General features: G+C 39.5%; 1 protein-coding gene and 1 long non-coding RNA gene across 4 annotated transcripts in view; one reads left to right on the top strand and one right to left on the bottom strand.

Moving 5' to 3' along the window:
• Positions 1-14002, bottom strand: part of LOC144365008 (uncharacterized) — a 42592-nt gene extending 28590 nt beyond the window's left edge. For both annotated transcript variants that reach the window (XR_013423258.1, XR_013423259.1), the window contains exon 1: positions 13870-14002. This is a non-coding gene — a long non-coding RNA (uncharacterized LOC144365008). The remainder of the gene's footprint in view (positions 1-13869) is intronic.
• Positions 14003-14270: 268 nt separating this feature from the next.
• Positions 14271-24780, top strand: part of LOC144365007 (uncharacterized) — a 56486-nt gene continuing 45976 nt past the window's right edge. For both annotated transcript variants that reach the window (XM_078015643.1, XM_078015642.1), the window contains exons 1-4: positions 14271-14568; positions 19150-19264; positions 19426-19599; positions 22416-22522. In XM_078015643.1, the coding sequence (XP_077871769.1) occupies positions 14399-14568; positions 19150-19264; positions 19426-19599; positions 22416-22522 (566 nt within the window). In that variant the 5' untranslated portion in view covers positions 14271-14398. The remainder of the gene's footprint in view (positions 14569-19149; positions 19265-19425; positions 19600-22415; positions 22523-24780) is intronic.

The following is a 24780-nucleotide window of genomic DNA, read 5'->3' as shown; positions in this document are numbered from 1 at the left end:
TAATCCTATCCATTACCCTAACTCTAACCCTTACCCTAACGCTAATTCAACACATAACTCTAAACTTTAAAGTAAACCAAACCCTATCAGACACTGACCCTAATAATACACCTAGGTCTAAATCTGACCCTCTCCCTAAACGTAATCCTTACACTAGACCTAGCCATAACCTAATCCAAAAACTATCCCTAAACATAACCCTAGACATGACATTAGCCCTAGCCCTAATCTTAGCTCTAGCCCTAACACATACCCTATTCCTGGCACTAAACGTAGCCTTAATCCTAACCCAAACCCTAACCCTAGCCCTAAATCAAATTCTAACCTGAACAATAGCTCTAAACCAAGCTATAACCCCATCCCTTCCTTTAAATCTAACCCCAACCCTAACACTAACAGTACCCATAATCTTAGCCCTAGGCCTAACCCTAACACTAACCCTAGTGCTTATCCTAGTGCTAATTTAGCCCTAACCCGAAACCTACCCATAACCCTAGCCCAAAGAATAATTCTAGTAGCAGCTTAGTTCTATTTCTTGTTCTAACCCTATTTGTTACCGTAACCCTAAAAATAGCCTTAATCTTAATCCTAATGCACGACCTAGCCCTAAACCTATATCTAACCATAACAATAATATAAGCCTAATCCTCATACTACCACTAGCCCTAACACTTATAATAGATTTGGATACAAACCTACCCTTAAACTATCCCTAACCATAACCCTAGACCTGACATTAGCCCTAGCACTAATCCTAGCCCTAAACCTAACACAAAACCTAGTGCTAATCCTAGCATTAGTCCTAGACTTAATCCTAACTATAACCTTAACCCAAGCCCTATCCCTAATTTGATATCCCTTGACCTAGCCCAAACGTAGCTGTAACATGATACCTTACCCTAACCTTAGCACTAAACCTAGGCCTAAACCTAACATTAACGCTAGCACAAATCCTAGCCATAATTTAGCCCTAACCCTAACCCTAACCTTATCCCTAGACCTAAGACTACCTCTAACTCTCACCCTAGCCCTAGCCCTAATTCTAAACCTATCTCTTACCATAATCCAAACTCTAGCCCTATGCCTAGTCCCAACCTTAGCCCTAACCTTTGCTCTAGTCCTAAACGTGGATCTAACCCTAACTTTAAGCCTAAAGCTCACCCTAAAACTAGCTCTGACCCTATGCTAATTGGAAAACTAGCCCTAACCCTACGTTAGCCCTAAAAAAAAAAAAAAAAAAAAAAAAACAAAAAAACAGAGCCATAACCCTAACCCTAACCCTTAACCTAAACCAAACACTAACCCTAAACTTAGCCCTAAACCTTGTCATAATTTGAGGGCTAAACCTAACCTTAGATATAACCCTGACCCTGACTCAGATCCTAACACTAACCCTAGCTATATAAATTGCCCTAACACTAACCCTAGAACTAACCCTAATCAGAAACCAAGTTTTTTCATTAGCCATAGCCCTAAAGCTAACACAAATCCTAGAGCTAATCCATACTCTAACCCTAGGTTTAACCCTAAGACTAACCCTAACCATAACCCTAGTCCTAAACCTATCCCTAACCCGAATCCTACCTCTAAACCCATCTCTTTCCCTAAGCCAAACCCACAGCCTAATGTTGCCTAGTCCTACCACAAATTCTTAGCCTACCCCAATCCCCAACTCAATTACTAGTCCTAAACCTAGCCCTCATTTTAGATGTAACTCTAACCCAAACCCTCACCCTTATTCTGACTCTAACACTAACCCTAGAACTAAACCTCACACTAACTCTAAACTGGACCCTACCCCTACCCCTACCAGTAAACCTGTACCTAAACCTAAGAGTAACACTAGCACTAGACCAAACCTAATCCCAAATGAAGTCATAAACTATCCCTAGCCCTAAACCAAAACCTTGCACTAGCCCTAACAATAATCCTTAACCTAACCCAAAGACTAACCCTATCCCTAGACCCAACACTAGTCCTAATTCTGGCCTTTACTCTAATCCTAACCCTAACCCTAACTGATAGCCCCAATGCTAGCCATAAACACCATACAAACCTGGCCTTATTCTATCCCTAAACATAGCCCTAGTTGTAGTCCTAAACATAACCCTAGCCCTGACTCTAACCCTAACCACTGCCCTAGCCCTAATCCTAGCTCATACCCTAACACTTACTCTAATCATAACCCTGACACTAACCTTATGCCTAAACCTAATACCAGCCCTAATCCTTACCTTAACCCTAGCACTAACATTAACTCTAAGCTTATCCATTAACCTAGAGAAAAGCCTAACTTAATTGCTAACCCTAGGCCTAACACCCTATTGCTAACACTAACCCTATCCATTACTCTAAAATTAACCTGAACCCAAAACCTAACCCTATCCATTACCATAACTCTAACCCTAACCCTAACGCAAATTCAACCCTTAACTCTAAATCTTAAACTATACCAAACCCTACCTGGACCCTGACCCTAATAAAACAACTAGCTCTAAACCTGACCCTTACACTAAAAGTAATACTTACATTGGACCTAGCCATAACCTAACCCTATAACTATCTCTAACCATAAACCTAGACCTGACATTAGCCCCTAGCCCTAATTCTAGCCCTAGACCTAACACAAACTGTCAAACCTAGACCTAAAGCTAGCCTTAATCATAACCCGAACCCTAACCTACCCCTAACCCTAATTCTAACTCTCGCCCTATCCCTAAACCAAGCTATGAACCCAATCCCTTTCCCTAAAACTAACCCTATCTCTAACACTAACTCTAAACCTAACCCTAGCACCAACCCTAATCCTAACCCTAGCACTAATCCTAGCCCTAATTTAGCCCTAACGTTAAACCCACCCTTATCCCTAACCCTAAGACTGACTCTTACTCTCGCCCTAGCCCTATTTCTAGTTCTAACCCTATCTGTTATCATAACTATAACACTAGCCCTAACTTTAACCCTAACCATAGCCCTAGCCCTAAACCTAGATCTAACAATAATAATTAATATAAGATAAAACCTCACCTTACTACTAGCCCTAAATCTGTCGCTAATCCCAAAACTAGCCCTAACCATAGCCCTAGCTCTAATACAAAATTGAGTCATAGCCCCAACCCTAACACTAACCTAAACGTAACCCTAGACCTGACATTAGCATTATCCCTAATTATTAACCTAACCCTAATACAAATCCTAACACTACACCTAGCCATAATCCTCAACTTAATTCGAGTCCTATACCTAATCCTAAAAGTAACACTAATCCTGACTCTAACCCTAACACTAAACCTATATCTAATCATCCCCCTTAACCTAAACCTAATATAAACACTATACCCAGTCCTAATGCTAACCCTAATACTAGCCCTAATTGTAACCCTAGATTTACATTAGCCATAGTCCTAAACTAGCTCAAACCTAACTCAAATCCTAACCCTAATCTGAACTCTAACCCTAGTTTTCATCATAGCCCTAACCCTATCCTGTGCCCTAACACGTAACCTAAACCTAAACCTAAATCTAAACCTTGTCCTATCCCGAAACCTAAACTGAAACATAGCCCTATTCCTAACCATAACACTAGCGCTAAACCTAGACATAATTTTATCCATTACCCTAACCATATCCCTAAGTAAATTTTAATCCTAGGCCTAACCCAAACCATAACCTTAAAATAACCATAACCCTAGTTCTAACTGTAGCTCTAATCCTAACCATTACCTGAACCATATCTTTAAAAAAATTCTATCCCTAGGCCTACCTCTAACCCTATGCCTTACCCTAACCCTGTCCATTATACTAAACCTAACCTGAACCTGAAACCTAACCATATCCATTACCCTAACCCTAATGCTAATTTAGCCCTAACCCTAAACCTTAACCAAACCCATACCGTAACCATGATTCTGACCCTAATAATACCACTAGCAGTAAACCTGACCCTAAACCTAAATGGAACCCTTACAACAGACCCAGCCATAAACATAAACCTAAAACTATTTCTAACCATAACCCTAGAACTGACATTAACCCTAGACCTCATCCTAGCCCTAACCCTAGCACAAACCCTACCCCTAATGCTAGTCCTAATCCTAGCCTTAATTCAAATTCTAACCTTAACCTGAGCCCTAATTTTATCCCATGCCCTAGCCCAAAATGTAGCTGTAACATCATACCTTACCCTAACCCTAACACTAACCCTAACCCTAGCACTCCAGGCCAAAACCTAACACTAACTCTAGGGCTAATCCTAGCCCTCAATTAACCCTAATCCTAAACCTAATCTTATTTCTAGCCATAAGATTAACTAACTCTTGCCCTAACCCTATCCCTAGTTCAAAAACTCTCCCTTACCTAGCCATATCCCTAGCCCCAACCCTAAATCTAACCATCACCCTAACACTAAACCTGGTTGTAAATCCTAACCTTCAGCACAAAACTCTAACACTAGCCCTAAACCTAATGCTAATTGGAAAACTAGCCCTAACCCTATCCTAGCCTTAAAACAAAACTGAGCCATAATTCTAACCCTAACCCTTAACCTAAACCAAACACTAACCCTACACCTATACCTAAACTTAGCCCAAATTTGAGTCCTTACCATAACCATAGAAATAACCCTGACCCTGAGTCAGACCCTAACAGTACCCCTAGCTATAAATATTGCCTTAACACTAACCCTAGAACTAGCCCTAATTGGAATCATAGTTCTTTCATTAGCCATAAACCCAATGCTGAAACAAATCCTATCCTAATCCGAGCCCTGACTCTAACCCTAACCCTAACCGTACCTCTAACCCTATTCCTTACCCTAAGCTGAACTCTCTCCCTAATTCTACTCTAGTCCTAACCTTAATACTTAGCTTACCCCAAACCCTAACTCTATTACTAGTCCTAAACCTACCCCTAATTCTAGCTTTAAATCTAATCCTAACCCTGACCCTTATTCTGACCCTAATACTAACCCTTGATCTAAACCTGACCCTAACCCTAAACCAAATCCTAACACTACCCTTACCGGTAAACCTATTCCTAAACCTAACAGTAAGACTAGCACTAGACCAAAACTAATCCTAAATAGAGTCATAAATATAGACTTAGCCCTAAACAAGAACCCAGCACTAGCCCTAACAATAACCCTTAACCTAACGTAAAGACTAAACCTACAACTAGACCAAATGCTAGTTCTAATTGTGGCCCTAACCATAAAACTAACCCTAACCCAACAATGACCCTTAACCTAATAGAAACTGTAGCTGTAAACCTTATCCTAAACCAAAACCTAACCCTACCACTAGATTTATCCATAACCCTGTCCCTAACACTAGCCATAACCATATCCCTACCTCTTACATTACCCATAGCCCTAACGTTAGCCCTAAACATCAGACATAATCTAGCCCTTATGCTAGTCCTAAACCTAGCCCTAATCATTACCATAACCATAACCTTAGACCTAAACCTAATGCTAACTCTTTCCCTAGCCCTAATAGTAGTTCAAACGCTAATCCTTAGTGTAAACATAACACTAAACCTAAACCTAACCCTAGCCCTGACTCAAAACCTAACCCTCGCCCTAGCCCTAACCCTAGCTCAAATGCCTACACTTACTCTAAACATAACCATAATATTAACCATAGGCCTAACCCTAAGCCTAACCTTAAACTTAGCCCTAACCTTAGCTCTAACCCTATCAAGTACCCTAAAGATAAGCCTAACCCAAATGCTATACCTAGGCCTAATGATAACCCTTTCACTAACACTAACCCTATCCATCACTCGAAACCTAACCGGAACCATAAACCTAATGTTATCTATTACCCTGACCTTAACCCTAACCCACCGCTAATTCAAGCCTTAACCCTAAATCTTAACCTAAACTAAACCCTACTGGGAACCTGATCCTTATAATACGCCTACCTCTAAACCTGTCCCCTACCCTAAACCTAACCCTTATACTAGACATAGCCATAAACAAACACTAAAACTAATACTAACTATAAACCTAGACCTGACAAGAGGCCTAGCCATAATTCTAGCCTAGCCCTAACATAAACCCTCAGTTTAACCCTAAACCTAGCTTTAATTCTAACCAAACCCTAATCTTAACCCTAACACTAATTCTAACCCTCGCCATAGCCCTAAAGCTAGCTGTAACTCATCCCTTCCCCTAAATCTAATCCTAACCCTAACACTAACACTAAACCTAACCCTAGGCCAAACACTAACACTAACCCTAACCCTAGGCCTAACACTAACCCTAACCCTAGGCCTAACCCACTAATCTTAACCCTAATTCAGCCCTAACCCTAAACCTACCAATAACCCTAGCCCAAAGACTATCTCGAACTCTCGCCCTAGCCCTATTTCTAGTTCTAACCCTATCCAATACCATAACCCTAACATTAGCCCTAACCTTAGCCCTAACCCTAGCCATAGCCTTAAACCTAGATCTAACCACAAAAATAAATCTAAGCCTAAACTTCACCCTACCACTAGCCTTAACATTATCACTAATCATAAAACTAGCCCTAAACCTAGACTTATTTCTAAAACAAAACTGAGCCATAGCCCTATCCCTAACCCTAGCCTAACCTTAACCCTAGACCTGACATTAGCCCAATCCCTAGCTCTAATCCTAGTTTTAAGCCTATACTTAATCCTAACCTTAATTTTAACCCTAGCCTAACCCTAATTTTATCCCTTGTCCTAGGACTAAACACAGCTGTAACATCTTACCTTACCCTAACCCTAATGCTAACCCTAACCCTAGCCCTAATTCTAGGCCTAAATCTAACACTAATCCTAGGTCTAATTTTTCCATAACACTAAACCTAACCCTATCCCTATCCCTAAGACTAATCTAACTCTCGCCATAGCTCTATCCCTAGTTCTAAACCTATCCCTAACCATAATCCAAATGCTAGCCCTATCCCTAGTCCCAAACTTAGCCCTAACCTTCTACCAAGGCTTAACCCTGGATCTAAAACTAAAATTAAGTATAAACCTCACCCTAACACTATCTTTAACCCTAATACTAATTGGAAAGCTAGCCCTAAATCTATCCTAGCCCTAAAACAAAACCGAGCCAAAACCCTAACCCTTAACCTAAACCAAACCTTAAAGCTACACCTAGCCCTAAACCTAGCCCTCATTTGAGTCCTAACCCTAATCCTAGAAGTAAACCTGACCCTGACTCGGCCACTAACACTAACCCTAGCACTAAACATTGCCCTAACGCTAACACTAGAACCTTAAAGATGAGGTTAACTTATATGCTAACCTGAACCTTATGCTAACCTTAACTCATAATGTAACCTGAACCCTAAACCTAAACCTATACATTACCCTATTCATAACCCTAACCCTAAAGCTAATTCAATCCTTAACCCTAAACCTTAACCTAAACCAATCCCTACCTGAAACCTGACCCTAATAATACACCTGACCCTTAAATAAACCTAATTCTTACACTAGACCTAGTCATACCCTAACCTTAAAACTAACATTAACCATAAATCTAGACCTGACATTAGCCCTATCCCTAATCCTAGCCCTAGCTCTAACACAAACACTCATCCTAGCACTAAACATAGCCTTAATCCTAACCCTAGCCCTAACCATAATTCTAACCCTCATCCTAGCCCTAAGCCTAGCTATAACACCATCGCTTCCCCTATCCTAAACCTAACCCAATGTTAGTCCTAAATCTGGCACTAACCTTAAACCAAACCCTAACCCCAACAATAACCATTACCCTAAAACAAACCCTAGCTCTAAATCTTATCCTAACCAAAAACCAAACTAGAACACTAGACTTATCCATAACCCTAACGCTAAAACTAGCCATAACCATATCCCTAGCTCTTATATTACCCATAGCCCAAATGCTAGTCATAAACCTCACACAAACGTAGCCCTTATCCTAGCCCTAAACCTACCCCTTATTGAAATCCTAACCATAAGCCTAGACCTAACCCTAACCCTAACCCTCGCCCTAACCCTAATTCTAGCTCAAACTATGAACTTAATCTAAACATAACCCTAACCCTAAACCTAACATTAGCCCTGACTCTAACCCTAAACCTCATGCTACCCTAATCCTAGCTCAAACGCTAACACTTACCCCAAACCTAACCGTGACACTAACCCTAGGCCCAACCCTAACCCTACTCCTAATTCTAACCTTAACCATAGCCCTAAACTTAGCTCTAACCCTATCCATTAACCTAAAGATAAGCCTAACCCAAATGCTAACCCTAGGCCAAACGTTAACACTATTGCTAACACTAATCCTATTCATTACTCTAAATATGAACTGAACACTAAACCTAACCCTATCAATTATCTTAACCTGGACCCTAAACCTATCCCTAACCATAATTCAAGCCCTAATCCTAAATTGTAACATAAACCAAACCCTACTTGAACCCTGACCCTAAAAATACATCTAGCTTTAAACTTGACCCTTAACCTAAACCTAACTCTTACACTAGACCTAGCATTAACCTAACCCTAAAACTAAACATAAACCCAGACCTGACATTAACCCCAGCCCTAATCCTAGCTTAACCCTAACACAAAAACTAGTCCTCATCTTAGGCCTATACATACCCTTAATCCTAACCCAAACCCTAACTCTAGCCCTATCTCTAATTTTAACCCTTGCCCTTGACCTGAACTTAGGTATAACCCCATTCTTACCCCTAACCTATCACTAACCCTAACCCTAACACTAATCATATCTCTAGCCCTAACCATAGGCCTAACCCTAATACTAACCCTAGCACTAATCCTAGCCCTAAATTAGCCCTAACCCTAACTCTACCCTTAACCTTGGCCTAAGACTAACTCTAACTTTCCCCCATCCCTATCTCTAGTTCTAACCCTATTCATTAAAATAAACCTAACTAAAGCCCTAACCTTAGCCCTAAACCTAGCCCTAGACGCTACACTAGATCTAACCATAACTCTAGATTTGACTCTAACCCTAAGCCTAATCCTCACCCTACCACTAGACCTAACACTATCGCTAATCCTAAAACTAACCATAACCTTAGCCTTATCCCTTAAAAAAAACCAGCCATAGTCCTAACCCTAAATGTTAACCTAAACCAAACCCTAACCCTAAACCTAGCCATAGCCTTCTAGCTCTAATTCATGTCCTAGTCCTAAAATTAACCCTAACTCCGACTTATATTCTAACACTAACCTTAGTTCTAAATATCACACTAATCCTAAAGATAAGGCTAACGCAAGATCTAGACAGAATACTAACTCTAATCATAACCTTAATTATTATATTAGCCATAGCCCTAATCCTAGCCCTAAACCTAACAGAAAAATTTGCCCTAATCTGAGCCCTAACCCTAGAAGTAAACCTAAAACTAATCCTAGCCCTAGCCCTAACCCTAAACCTAACCCTAGCTCTAACTCTATCAATTACTCTAAGCTAAACCATATCCATAATGCTAACCTTAGTCCTAATCCTAATCCATAGCCTAATTCAAACCCTAACACTCTTACTAGTCCTAACTCTAGCTGACGTTCTAGCTCTAACCCTAACTCAAATCTTTCCCTAACACAAACCCTCAGTCTAAAACTGACCCTAACCACAAACCAAACCCTAAAACTATCCATACCAGTAAACTTATACCTAAACCTAACCCTAACACTAGCCCTATACCTAAGCCTAATCATAAATATAGCCATAACTCTAGACCTAGACCTAAAAAAAAACAACAAAAAAAAACTGAGCTCTAGCCCTAATATAATTCTTAACCTAAAGTAAACACTAACCCTATCCCTAGACCTAACTCTAGTCCTAATTCTGGCTTTCACCTTAAACCTAACTCTAACCTGAACCTTGAAACAAACACTAACACTAAACCTAGCTCTAAACCTGAACCTTGCCCAAAACCTAAACCTAACACTAGACATAGCCATAACCCTAACCTTAAAACTAGCTCTAATCAGAACCCTAGATCATACATTACACATGGCCTTAACCCTAGGCCTAAACCTAACACTAACCCTAGCCCTAATCTGAGGCCTAAACCTACCTTAAGCATAACCATAATCCTAAATGTAGCCCTGACCCTAACCCTCGCCTTACACATTACCCTAGCTCAAAGACTAACCCTTAGCCTAAACATAACCCTAGCCCTATTCATAAACATAAACCTTAACTTAGCCCTAATCCTAACCTTAACCCTAGTACTAACACTAGCTCTAACCCTAACGTTACCCTAAACCTAAACCTAACCCTAATTATAACCCTAGCCTTAAACCTAACCCTATCCCTAACTCTACTCATAAACCTAACCCTCGACCTAACCCTAAACCTAACACTTGCCATAAATTTAACCCTAACCCTTACCATAAATCAAAACTAAACCTATATCTAAACCTAAATTTAACCATAAGTAACCTAAACTTAACCCTAAACCTAATCTTACATCAAATTCAATACTTTACTCTAAAGCTAACCCTAATAAAAACACTAGCACTAACCCCAACCCTAACCCTACCATAACCAAAACCCTAACCCAGACCTAACACTAAACCTAGCACTCCCCCTAGCCCTATCCACAGATTAAATCCTAACCCTTACCCTAAGTCTAACACTAGCCCTAGCCCTAACCATAACGCTAACTCCAGTCCTAACCCTAACCATAACGCTAACTCCAGCCCTAACCCTAACACTAAACCTAACCCTATTTTAGCCCTATTCCTAACCTTAACCCTAGAATTAAGACTAACTATAATTCTCACACAAGACCTATTCCTACTTCCAACCCTATCCCTTACCATAACCCTAACCCAAGCCATAACCCTAGTTGTAACCCTTGCACTATCCTTAGCCCTAGCACTAACTCTAGATCGAACCTATCACTGAAACTAACCCTTAACCCATGACTCAGCCAAACCCTGAAACTAGCTCTAACCCTAATGCTGATCCTAAAATTAGCCCTAACCCTAGCACTAGCCGTAAACCAAAATGGAGCCATACTCCTAACACTATCCCTTACCCTAGACCAAACCCTAACCTTACACCAGCCCTAACCCTAGCCCTAATTTGAAACCTAACCTTAACCCTAAATATAACCACGACCCTGACTCATATCCAAAAACTAAATCTAACTCTAAACATCACCCTAATCATAATCCTAACCCTAACACTAGACCTAGCCATAAACCTAACCCTAAAACTAACCCTAATCGTAACCCTAGTTCTTACAATAGCTGAAACCATAACACGAGCCCCAACCCTAATACAAAACTAGCCCTAATCCAAGCCCTAACATGAGCTTCAACACTAAACCTAACCCTAACCCTGGTCCTAACCCTAGCTGTAACCCTATCACTTACCCTATCACTTACCCTAAACCAAACCCTCACCCTAATACTAACCATATTCTTAGCACTACTCCTTAGCCTAAGTAAAACCCTAACTCTACAAATAGTCCTAACCCTAGCCTTCATTCCAGATCTTACCATAACCCAAACCCCAAACCTATCCCTGACCATTATTCTGACCCTAACACTAATCTTAGGTGTAAATCAAAACCTAACCCTAAACTGAACCCTAACCCTACTGATAACCTTAAACCTAAACCTAAGCATAATACTAGCCCTAGACCTAAACCTAATCCTAAATCTAGCCATAACTATAGCTCTAGACATAAAGACAAACTAGACCTAACCATAACAAAAACCCTTAACCTAACCCACACTCTAACCCTGCCTCTAGAACTAACCCTAGTCCTAATTCTGGCTTTATCACTAACCATTACCCTACCCGAAAATTGTCCCTGACACTAACACTAACCTTAGTTCTAAACTTCACTCCAACCCTAAAACTAACCCTACAACAACACCTAGCCCTAGCATTAACCATAAAACTAATCCTAAAAATTACTCTAGTTCTTACATTAGCCATAGCCCTAACCTATCGCAAAATTTAGCCCTAATCCAAGCCCTACCATAGCTTTAACCCTAAAGATAACCGTAACCATAACCCTAGCTTTAACCATAAACCTAAGCCAAACCTTAGACCTAATCCTAACAATAACACAAGCCCTAACCCTAGCTCTAACCCTATTCACTACCCTGAGATAACTATAATCCTTATGCTAACTCAAGGCGGAACCCTAATCCTAGCACTAGCCTTAACCCTGTCCATTAACCTACACCGAACCTGAACCCTAAACCTAACTGTGTCATTACCCAATCCCTAAACGTAAGACTAATTTGAGCCCTAAACCTTAACCCAACCCAAATTGTAACCTTGACCCTTACTCAAATAATACTTATAGCTCTAAACCTGACCCTAACAAGAAACCCAATCTTTACAATAGACCTAGCCATAAGTCTAACCCTAAAACTATCCCTAACCATACCCTGGACCTGAAATTAGCCCTAGCTCTAATCCTAGCCTTATCCCTGATACAAAACTTAGCCCACATCCTAGCCATGAACCTCACCTTAATCATAACCCTAACCCTAACGTTAACACTAACCTTAATCCTAATTCTCACCCTAGTCCTAAAACTAGTTATATTCCCATCTCTTACCCTAAATGTAACCCTAACCCTAAACCTAACACTAACCATAGCCCTAACCCTAACACTATCACTAACCCTAGCCCTAATCCAAGCCCTAATTTAGCCCTATCCCTAACCCTAACCCTAGCCCTAAGACTAACTCTAACTCTCACACTAGCCCTATACATAGTTCTAACCCTATCTTTTACCATTACCATACACCTAGCCCTAAACGTAGCCCTACCCTAGCCCTATACTTTGCCCTATCTCAAAACCTAGATCTAAACCTAACTCTAAATTTAACCCTAACGCTAAGACTAAATCTAGCCATAACTCTACTCTTATCCCGAAAACTTAACCTAAGCCTAAATCTCACACTTACACTAGCCCTAACCCTAAGACTAATCTTAAAAGTAGCCCTAAACCTACCCTTAGCCCTAAAACAAAACCGAATCATAGTACTAACCTTAACCATTAACCTAAAACAAAACCTAACCGTACACCTAGCCCTAGCCCTAGCTCTAATTATAGTCTAACCCTAACCTGAAAACTAAGACTCACCCTGACTCTGACACTGACACTCACCCTGGCTCTAAACATCACCATCACCATAAACCTAACCTTAACACTAGACCTAGAACTAACTCTAACCCCATAACTAGCTGTAATCATAAACATATTTCATACATTATCAGTAGCCTTAACCCTAGCCCTAAACTAACCCAAAACCTAGCTTTAATCCAATTCATAAACCTAGCTTTAGCCCTTAACTTAGCCCTAACCCCCAAACTATTCTAATCCTATGCATAACCCTAGCAGTAATCTTAGGGCTAACCCTATCCATTACCCTAACGATAACCCTAACCCTTCTGATAACCCTAGGCCTAAACCAAACCCTATGCATAATACTAAACCAAAACTAAACCCTAAATGTAACACTGTCATTACCCGGTGGGCACGCGGGGGCTGGGCCACGAGTAAAGGCCCAAGCGCAACCTGCGGCCAGGAATGCGGACAGCTCTCCCTTTGCGCTCACCAACCATCGTGGGGGTCGGAGAAGACCTAGGGCGCGGGAGAGGAGGGCTGCCGGGCCGCTATGGCGGGAAGCCGCGGCTGATGCTGCAACCAGACCAGAGGACGCAGCTGGGCGGCCCGGCGAGGCCCGGCCCACAGTCGGCCCCGCCGCCTAGCTGGAGCGCGAGCGGCGCGTTGCCGCAACTTCACTGGACCGCGGGCCGCTGGGGGCCCGGCCCCGCGCCCGCCCCTCCCCAAGAGGCTGCCTGGCCCCAGAGCCTGGAAGCAACTGGCAGCCCGCACTCACCAGTCCATGGTCCCACCGCCGGCACCAGAGCTGCGCCCGGAGCTCCGTCGTCCCGCCGCGATAACTCAGGGTCCCAGTTATCTACATGCACATGCACGTGCGCAGGAGTGCAGTTATCGCTGACGGTTAGACATATCCCGTGGCACTCTGCGCACGTGCACGTGCATGAACATGCACGTGCGCAGGAGTGCAGTTAGCGCTGATGGTTAGACAGATCTCATGGCACTCCTGTGCACGTGCATGCACATGCACGTGTGAGCAACAACCGTTTTTGCGGGAGTTGGCGCCCTGAGCGGAGCCGCGTCTGGACCTCAGCAGCGAAGAGGCTGAGAAGCGGCAGAGTGCAGGAGTAAGCCTCCTGACAAGTTGGGGGGGGATCCCTGAGCAGGTTTAGGGCCTGTGCCAGGTCTGCCCGTTGGGCAGGTCTGCCCCTTTGTGCCTGGGTCCTGCCCTACGGGGGACTTACCTCTTCCAACTGTTCTTCACACAGTAGGTGGCCTCTGACCTCCACCCTAGCCCCCGGAGAAGGATGAACACTTTTCGGAAGACCCTGGGCGCCATTGGACTGCGAGCTAGGGTCGTGGGCTACAATCCCATAGGCCGCCTACACAAAGCTGTCAGGGATGGCGACTTGGAGGAAGTGACGCGTCTCCTTCTTCGAGGGAGCTGTCATGTCAATGACATAGATAAGAAGAACAGGTAATAGAGTCCAAGAGGCCGGCAGCCCCTGGTGCAAGGGACCTCATGGGGGAGGCAGAGCCGATGGAGAAGAAGCCAGCGTCATCCAGGCCAGTCCCTGGAGGATAGGGCAGAAAGGTGGCCTTGTTTTACCTGGATGCTTGGCTTTAACAACCTCAGGGACTCTTTAGCACCTGTAGACCTTGGGGCAGTCTGACGTCCAGGCCCTCTTGTTAAGCAGCTACACGAAAAAAAAAAAAAAAAAATTAGCCGGTTTCCCTGGTGCGGACATATCCCCTCAGGAGGCTGGCCAGCCAGCACTGCAGAGCTGCTCACCAAGGGGACAGAGCACAGTGGGCGCCAGAACCTCGTTAAGGGGGCTGAGAAGCAGCGGCAGGGGCCGACACATTGGGGGCAACCCAAAGCTGGGCAGTGTCTGGGCTAGGAGCTTTGCTGGGTCCACACTTCTGTCCCTGGGTCCTGCCCTAGCGGGGACTTGCATTCTGTTCTAGCTGCCTAGGGGAAAGAGCCAGGGAAGACATGGAAGGGTTAGAGAGAAGGATCATCTGCCTGAGGCTGGAGGGAGCTGACCTGTGTCTTCACCCACCCTGGGCCTATGCCACCTTAGCCCTAGCTCTAGCCCTAACCCTAATCCTAACCCTAACCCTAATATTATGTCTCACTAAGAAGAATCAATAAAAATAGAAAAAAATAAAAAGTATATTATAGTCCAGGTGGGAAAGTTCATTATATAAAAAAATCATTCATAATATAATTACACTACTATTCTTTATTGCTGTATACTTATGTTTACATTTTGTCTAATCTGCAACCTTGTAAGGGTCTTTGATGTGGGCAGATGATTCTTTGTTCTCTGTTCTGATTTCAGTTTTGCAGTTGTTTTTTACATTAGTTTTCTTAGGGTTGCCACTTCTACTCCTCTTTATGCATTTCTTGCTTCTCGTATACTTTACTTTCTAGTTCATGTGTTCTCAGTGTCTCTTGACCAATCAACCATTTTCTTAATCTGATTATTGAGAACCCCTGTTTTTTTTTTCTGCAAGTGCTAAGTTAACTTTAATGAATTCTGAGACAGTAGAATAGAAGTCATGCATGGGAGCATTCACATTCTCCAAAGCACATTGTGGGTTTTCAATCTTGTCACCCCTTCACGCTGATCACACTAAGGAAAATTCACTAAATGCTTTAAATGCAAATCTGCAGATTTATGCTGTCCAGGTATCATTTTCTGTAGTTATCCATTCAGGTATCATTTTCTGCAGTTATCCATTCTTGTTCTTTTGTTTATTTAGGCACAGAGATCAGAACATCTGTTCACTGCATCCAATGGTACAGGCTCTCAGTCACCAGGGCCAAGATGATTGCAGGCAGGGTATGCACAGGCTGCACAGATTGTAAGCTGCTGCCCTAGTGCCCCTTCTCTGGCTTGTTCTCAGGACACTTGGAATAGCCAGAGCCTGAACCCTGGTGTGGTGTATTTTAAGAGAAATATTTATTATTACCAAAGTCTGAGCTCTTTCTATGGTTAACAGTTTCAAATAACCAAATAAAAATGTCAGACCTTAATCATTTTTGAGTTCTACATACAAACTTTTAGGATAATTATGACACTAACAAAGTGTTTGTAGTAAAGACTTGCCTGTCTGTGTACCAAATTCCCCATCAACTGTCACATATTGTTTGCCAACAGACAAAAGGCAGATAAATGAGTAGAACAGAATAAAACAAGAAACACCCAAATATCTGAAAAAGTTTAGAATGTGCTACTGATGAATATCATATTCGTAGAAAAATAATTATGTGTCAATGAAATGTGTAATAATTGTAGAAAACTAGCTGGATTTTTATGTCACAAAAATAATTCCCTGATACAATATGGATTATTAATTTTAAATAATGCAAAATGAGAAAAATATTAGAAGAAAACAAATCCTTCTGTACACATTTTATGTGGACAAAGTTCTTAGAAAGAATGAACTGAAAAACAAGGCTTCCTTTTGTTCTTTTTCTCTTTTAGTTTTTAATTTTGTTCCTGGGGTTTGATCCTATTACCTTGAACTTTCTATTCGAGTGCTCTGCCATTAAGCTGTATTCCAGAGCCCCTGAACCTTATAATTTAAATTAGGGAAAGTACTTTTTTTCGGATGCACAAGTGACCTGTGTATATAGGAAAAAGGACTTTGTGTCCCTGGTAAGAGAAGGAATTTAATGATAAATGAAATACAGTTTTTAGCTACAATACTTGTGAGGATGAAGAGTAGTGGTACTTATGTTGCTGCTTAAGGGTTGAGTTCCTTATGAATTCTAAAATAAATGATAGTATTGTACATTTTAATAATGTTTATTTCTGTACATATCAATTTCTTTATACTATCTTTAGGATATTATAAAATATGCATGACTTAATATAGCAGTGTGTTAAAAAGGACTCATAGAATTGATTGTAGTAAGAAAATGCAGTGCATTTCTAGCATGAAATATTATGTAACCATTAGAGGTAACAAAGATATAAATGTATGTTGACCTGAGAAGATGTCTTTTTGAATATCAAGTGAAAACGAAGCTTGATAGTACATACACACAAATAGATTGTGGTCTTGTGTTAGGCACAAATATATAAAAAAATGTAGTAAAATTTAAACACTGAGCCATTATTTTCAGCATTCAAATTATGAGTAAAGATTTCTTTTCCTCTTTTGTTTAATGTTTATTTTATCTCCAATATTTGGCAATTCCTCCTTATCTTTCTGTTTGTTTCTACCTTAGTTTCATTGACAGCAGTTAATATGCTCTGTAGTAATGCAGTATTTTGACATTTTCTGTGTTCTGCTTTTTTTCAACTTCCATGTGGGAAGTTTTGGAAAAATTCCACATTGGCTTCTATTTTTCCTTTTCCTTATCTGTTATTTCTAAAATGCATATGTGTAAAAGTTTTAATGAGAACTACTTGTTAATAAAATAATCTTTGGGAGAAGCAGGGAGATAAATCTTGTTTCTGTAGATTGTTATCTTTAGCCAACTTTTAGCCTCTTCAGAAGAAAAGATAATCTTTTCATCTGTGCTTGTAGATATTAGTGCCTATACATTTGCTATAGATGTATGTTTCATTCCATACAGATTCATTTCATAAATGCAATTGTAGGTTTATCGTTTTGTTTTGGTTACATTCTTAAGAAAGTAAAAGAAAGCAAATATAAATATTGTTGAAAGTATTGCTTTAATTTATAAAACTTTTGTTTAAAAATGCTGAACTTCCCACCAGGTGCCTTTGTGTAAATCTGTAATCCCAGAAATATGTGAGGCTGAGGTAGAAGGATCTCAAGTTCAAAGCCAGTCTCAGCAATTTAGAGAGGCCCTTAGCAACTTAGGGGGACACTGTCTCAAAATGAAAAATCAAAAAGACTGTGGCTGCTGCTCAGTGTTTAAGTGCCCCTGGATTCAATTCCCAGTAGAGAATGACAAACAAACAAGCAAAAAAACACCACACACTGAACTCCCCAAGTATACTTTTCATTTCATTTACTCACCACTCATATCCTGAATACCTATTATTCAAAATATTTGACATATTTTACTATTTCTGAGATCCTCCTTTCTTAAAAACTTCATGTTTCCCTGACTGGAGATTTAAAACTGAACTAATAGAACTCAATTTGAAGTGAAGAATTTCCTCAGGCTTTTCAAACAAAAGCACTTCTGGAGATAAGAGTTTGTAAACTGCCCATTTAAAAAGTTAAGATCACATTAATACTGATATTAAGTATTGGATATATTCAATTTACTTAAGGACTACAAATCTAAATACTGAACAATGTGAAACATACTAATTCTTTTGAATCATACATTTCTGTTGGCTTTGTTTCTTGAAAAAAAAAAGCAAGAATAACTTTGCTTTAAATTTGGTCTATTGATGTTTTCTTATTCAACCCTCTTTATCTATAGTACTTTTTGTAACTAAAACTTATTGAAATGTCACTCATATGACTAGAACATCCATTGATAAATTGTGTTATCACATTTCACTTAAGGTAAGGCACCATGGATGGGTGATGGGCCTTTCTTTTATGTGTAAATAAACATTTTAAAAATTGAAATACTTAGTCCTTAAAATACATCTGAAAAATTATTAACAATACACAACCAAAATCAAGATTCACTGGTGTCAGAAGCAATGGTGCATACTTGTAATATAAGTCAGTGATTTGAGAGGGAAGGTGAGGCAGAAAAATTGCAAGTTCAACATGAGCCTGGGCAACTTAGTGAGACCATGGCAGAAAGTGAAAAATTAAAAGGGCTCTGGATATGGCTCAGTGTTGAGTGCCCTTCAGTTTAATCCTCAGCCTGGGGGGGGGTATGGTGGGGGAGGAAAGAAGTCAGTGGAACAGGCAGCTAGAATGAGCTAATCTTTCATTAATTTTCATTAATTAGCTGTAATAACAGCTAATAAAGATTGTTGTTTCTTCTGAAGAAATTGTTTTGAAGGGAGAGGAATTATATGCTATCTAATGTTTACAGTGGCATGAATAATTGTCTGATTTAAATGGAAGCTCTATGACCTCCTAACAAATCTTACTTTTGTAGGACTCCTCTACATTACGCATGTGCCTATGGCCAGACAGAAGTGGTGGATTTTCTAGTAAAGAACAAATGCGACATTCACCTCTGTGACAGTGACAACAACACACCTCTGATTAAGGTAGATGTAGCAAAGTATTTCTGTGAAGGATAAACTATATTTACATACTTAGAGGAAAAATTGATTAATATCATTTAAATATAACTAATTAGTAAATCCCATGGAACGTTTGTGTTGAATTCTTGAAATTGACAATCTATTTCTTGTTACCAAACCAACAGGCCATCCAACAGCAAGAAGAAGAATGTGCAACTATTCTTCTAGAAAATGGTGCCGATGTAAATGTTCAGGATCCCAATGGTGGAACTCCTCTCCACCATGCTGCCTGTACTAACAACACATCAGTGGCAGCAAAACTGCTTTTACATAATGCAGATATTGAAGCTCAAAACAAGGTAAACATCCCCACCTTTATTTCCAAAATATTTGAAATACATTTATTTTGACAGTGACATAAGTCAACAGATGTTGTTTATAAGCAGGATTTTCTTGATTAGAAGAGTAGCAAATGTTGGAACTTTTTTATCTTATGGATATATTTACTTAATATAAGTGTACATAAATTGACTCCACATTTAAAATTCAGGAGACTTGTGTGGAAATATGGAGTTCAAGCTTCTCTTGAAGAACCATGTGGAGTCTCCTTTGAGCCCATGTTACCATGTGGTACGCTTTGCTCAGGTGCCCCTTCATACCTGGCATGGGTGTTCCCCAGATTGTGCTGGATAGCTACAGCATTCATTCACTCAGAATCCCATACTTTGCCCTATAAGAAGTTTTATAACTCCTGTTTTATACTTAATTTACAATTTCATGGTTTCATGATAGTTTATATTAATTTATAAGAACATGGCTTATGGACTATATTAATCTCTTTGAAATGGAATTTTAGAATTTATAAATTTATGCTTTTCAAACCTTTTACTTATATGTACGACATAAATTATATTCCCATTAGAGTTTCTATAAGCTTCATTAGGCTACTCATAGTTAGGTGGAGAGCATACACATTGTGTAAGCAGTATTATATCTTTGTCCTCAGCTTTGTCTCTTTAGTCTTTTATGATGCTAAAAATAGTTCATGTAGATCAGTATAAGACTTTTATTGATACACAAAATTTCTGAATTCTAGTTTGTCTAAAATTATAAATATCTTTAAGCAGCAATTCAAATGGAACCAGAATAAAAAAGAATTTGGTAAAGTGGATGTGCATTATGGTCCCAGGATGATTATTATGAATACATTTTGTATTAACTTTCTAACATGTAAGAGTAATATCTTTCATCTTATAATAGGAGAAAACACAGGTACCAAATGACTCAAAGTTCATTTGAAGCCTCTCTCTTTTTTATTGAATTATTTATATATTCTAATTTGCTGTATATGACAGAGAAATGCAACTCATTTCATATTACACATATAGAGCACATTTTTTCAAAGTCTCTGGTTGTACACAAAGTATTTTCACACCATTTGTGTCTTCCTACATGTACTTAGGGTAATGATGTCTAACTCATTCCACTGTCTTTCCTGCACCCATGCCCCCTCCCATCCCCTCCTTCCCCTTTGTAAAGTTTCTCCATTCCTTCCATGTTCCCCCTACCATCACCATTATGAGTCAGCATCCTCATATCAAAGAAAACATTCAGCCTTTGTTTTTTGGGGCTTGGCTCACTTCACTTAGCATTATATTCTCTAACTCCATCCATTTTTTGCAATTGCCATGATTTTTTTCTCTTTTAATGGTGAGTACTATTCCATTATGTATACATACCAAAGTATCTCTATTCATTCATCTACTGAAGGGCATCCGAATTGGTTCTACAATTTAGCTATTGTGAATTATGCTGCTATAAGCACTGATGTGGTTGCATCACTGTAGGATGCTGTTTTTAAATCCTTTGGGTATAAACTGAGGAGTGGGATAGCTGGGTCAAATGGTGTTTCCATTCCAAGTTTTCCAAGGAATCTCCATTCTGCTTTCCAGATTAGCTACACCAATTTGCAGTCCTTCCAGCAACATATGAGTGTGCCTTTTCCCCCACATGCTCACCAACACTTATTGTTGTTTGTATTCTTGATAGCTGTCATTCTGACTGGAGTGAGATGAAATCTTAGAGTAGTTCTGATTTGCATTTCTCTACTTGCTAGAGTTGTTGAATATTTTTTATATATTTGTTGATTGATTATATATCCTCTTCTGAGAAGTATCTGTTTAGTTCCTTGGCCCATTTATTGATTGGGTTATTTGTTTTTCTTTTTTTTTTTTGGTGTTGAAGTTTTTGAGTGCTTTATATATCGTATAGATTAGTGCTGTATCTGATATGCTTGTGGTGAAGATTTGTTCCCATTCTGTAGGTTCTCTGTTCACTTCACTGTTTCTCTTGCTGAGAAGAAAACTTTTAATTTGATTCCATCTTATTTATTGATTCTTGGTTTTAATTATTGTGTATAGGAGTCTTATTAAGGAAGTTGGGGCCAAATCCGACATGATGGAGATTTGGGCCTACTTTTTAGAAGCCTCTCTCTCTTAACTCAAGAGTGTATTTTCCTAGTGGAACGGGAGTGCCTTATATTGTTGTCTAAGATCTTGAACTATATAGAGGAGATTCAACAGGATTTGTGTTGCATGGAGGAACCTCCCATGTTATTGGATAACTCTTAGAACTGTATCCCTATAACTTGAATTCTTCATAAGTGAATGTCTGCTATGAAAAAGTGTTGTCAAATTAGTGTTAGCAATGGTACACGGATGTCCTTACTAATGGATGCATAATGCACAATTCTGTGGTATTTTTCTAATAGTGAATCAATGAAATTTTTTGATGAATCTTGGTATTTCTGTAAAATTAGAAATTCTTTGGAATATTGATTGATAAACCCAGCTCTAGAGATAAAAGTTTAGCCCATGTATTCAATAGGATACTTAAGCCCTTTTACTACTTTGCTTCAGGTATGGGGTCATAGAGAAAAAAGATACATACCCTGTCCTCAAGAAGTGTTTGGTTTTGATGGGAGATAGTGGCAATCACATAACCCATTGTAAGGGGAAAGAGCATTCATGTGGAAGTGCAGGATGCTAGAAGGAAGAGGCTGCTCTTCATTTATTTTATAGTGTTTACGTTTATGTTTGTGAGGTGTGTTATAAGATTTTGAGTTCAATTGAGAAATAAGCAAAATTGTTAATAAATTGTTTTTGTTGTTTTCCAGGATGGCTGCACCCCACTTTTACTTGCCCTAAAGGAAAACAAACACCGTATGGCAGAATTTTTAATTAAGGCGAAAGCAAATATACATGCGGTTGACATGAGAGGAAGGTATAGTAGTTTATTCTTTAAAAACACTCATTCAAGCCAAATATTAAATTAATGGGAAGAAGAATATTAATTTATACATATTGGGGTAGAGTGAAAAATATGAACACAAACCATGTTTTAGGTAGAAATAGTTGATTTTTTTGTTCACATGTGTTATGGTTTGGATATGAGGTATCCCCCAAAAGCTTACCTGTGAGACAATGCAAGAAGGTTCAGAGGAGAAATAATTGGGTTGTGAGAGTCTTAACCCAATCAATGAATTAATCCCGTGACAGGGATTAACTGATTAACTGACTGGTAACTGAAGTGTCTGAGGTGTCAAAGGGTGTGGCTGGAGGAGGTGGGAATTGGGGCCATGGCTTTAGAATATATGTTTGCGTCTGGCAAGCGCAGATCTCTCTCTCTCCCTCTGCTTCCTGATCACCATGATCAGGATGTGAGCTGCTTCCCTCTGCCACACTCTCAGATCATAATATTCAGCCTCACCTTGAGCCCCTGGATATGGAGCTGGATTCTATGGACTAAGACCTCTGACTCCAATGAGCCCTTGAATAAATGTTTTCTCTTCTACAATTGTGCTGGTTTTGTCCTTTAGTCACAGTTGTTAAAAAGCTGACTAAAACAACAAAAGTTTTAAATAAATATGGACTTTGTCATTTTTTGATTGAATAATGTATTTCTTAACCTCTCTATTGTAATTTTAACTTCTATTTCTTATACGTTTCCTTTAAAAGGTTATATTGAGCATAAATAGACTTTGATGACTTTTTTTTTCCTTTTGGATGACTCTAAATTGCTTTTTTTGAAGAATATTGATGTTAACTTATTCCTAATTGAGCATTAATTTCTGTTGCTAGATGTCCATTTTCTAATATATTTTGATGTTTTTCTTCCCTTTTTCAGGACTTTTTATTAGTTCTAATCAGTCGTGCATAGCAGTAGAAAGCTCTTCAACTCATTAAATACAAATGGAGCAGAATTTTTCACTTCTCTGGTTGTTCATGAAGTAGGGTCACACCATTTGTGCAAATGTACATGTAATGATATCCACCTCATTCCACTGTATTTCCTGCCTTTATCCCCTCATTCCTCCCCTTTTCCCAAACCAAGGTTCCTCTACTCACCCCCTGCTCCCTCCATATGGATTAGCATCCACTTATCAGGGAAAACATTTAGTCCCTGTTTTTTTGAGATTGGCTTATTTCCTTTAGCATGATATTCTCCAACTCCATCCATTTACCTGTAAATACCATAATTTTATTCTTTTTCAATTGTAATATTTCATTGTATATATGTACGACAGTTTCTTCATCTATTGAAGGGAATCTAAGTTGCTTCCACAGTTTAGCAATTGTGAATTGCGCTGCTATAAACATTGAAGTGGCTGTGTCACTATAGTTTGCTATTTTAAGTCTTTAGGGTATAGACTGAGGAATAGGATAGCTGGGTCCAAATGTGGTCACATTCCAAGTTTTCTAAGGAGTGTCCATACTGCTTTCCAGATTGGCTGCACCAATTTTCAGTCCCACCATCAATGTATGAGTGTACATTTTTCCCCACATTTTTGCCAACACTTATTGTTGCTTGTCTTCTTCACAGCCACCATTCTCACTGGAGTGAGATAAAATTTTAGAGTAGTTTTTATTTGCATGATTTCTTTCTTTTAAAAATACATTGTTTAGTTGTAGATGGACACGATACCTTTATTTTATGTATTTATTTTTCAATGGTGCTGAGGATTGAACTCAGTGTCTCACGTGTGCTAGGCAAGTTCTCTACCATTGAGCTACAACCCCAGCCCTGATGCTTTTAATTCTAATTGGCTAGGGCTGAGGGAAGAAAAACAGCTTTAATGGCATATACAGTTTCTTTAATGAAGAAATAGGTTTGTAGTGATGAGAAAGGAGATAGGCTTTAAATTCACAAATGACTGTGTTGCATTTCCAGCTTTCTTAGTTACAAAGTGTGACACTTTGGAAACATTACTTATCACTAAATATATTTCCTGATATGAAAAAAATTCTTTTCATTCAAAACATGCTTGAAAGGTGGTTGTAAGATGAAACATAAACGTTGATTTTAGTCCTTACCAAATGCTTATTTTCATTGTTATTAACTGAATTAATAATGACTGATTATCACTATTATTATTATAGCAATTGTTTTAAGCCTGCTCACAGCCTTTGTTTGCTTGACTTTTAAGCTGACTATGAGTTATATTACATCAGACTGAGGAAGAAATGGGGCATTCTTCTTTT

Source organism: Ictidomys tridecemlineatus, chromosome 6 (genome assembly GCF_052094955.1).
Source record: "Ictidomys tridecemlineatus isolate mIctTri1 chromosome 6, mIctTri1.hap1, whole genome shotgun sequence".
NCBI lineage: Eukaryota > Metazoa > Chordata > Mammalia > Rodentia > Sciuridae > Ictidomys > Ictidomys tridecemlineatus.
Note: the sequence above shows the minus strand (reverse complement) of the source record. Positions and strands in the feature narration are given on the sequence as shown.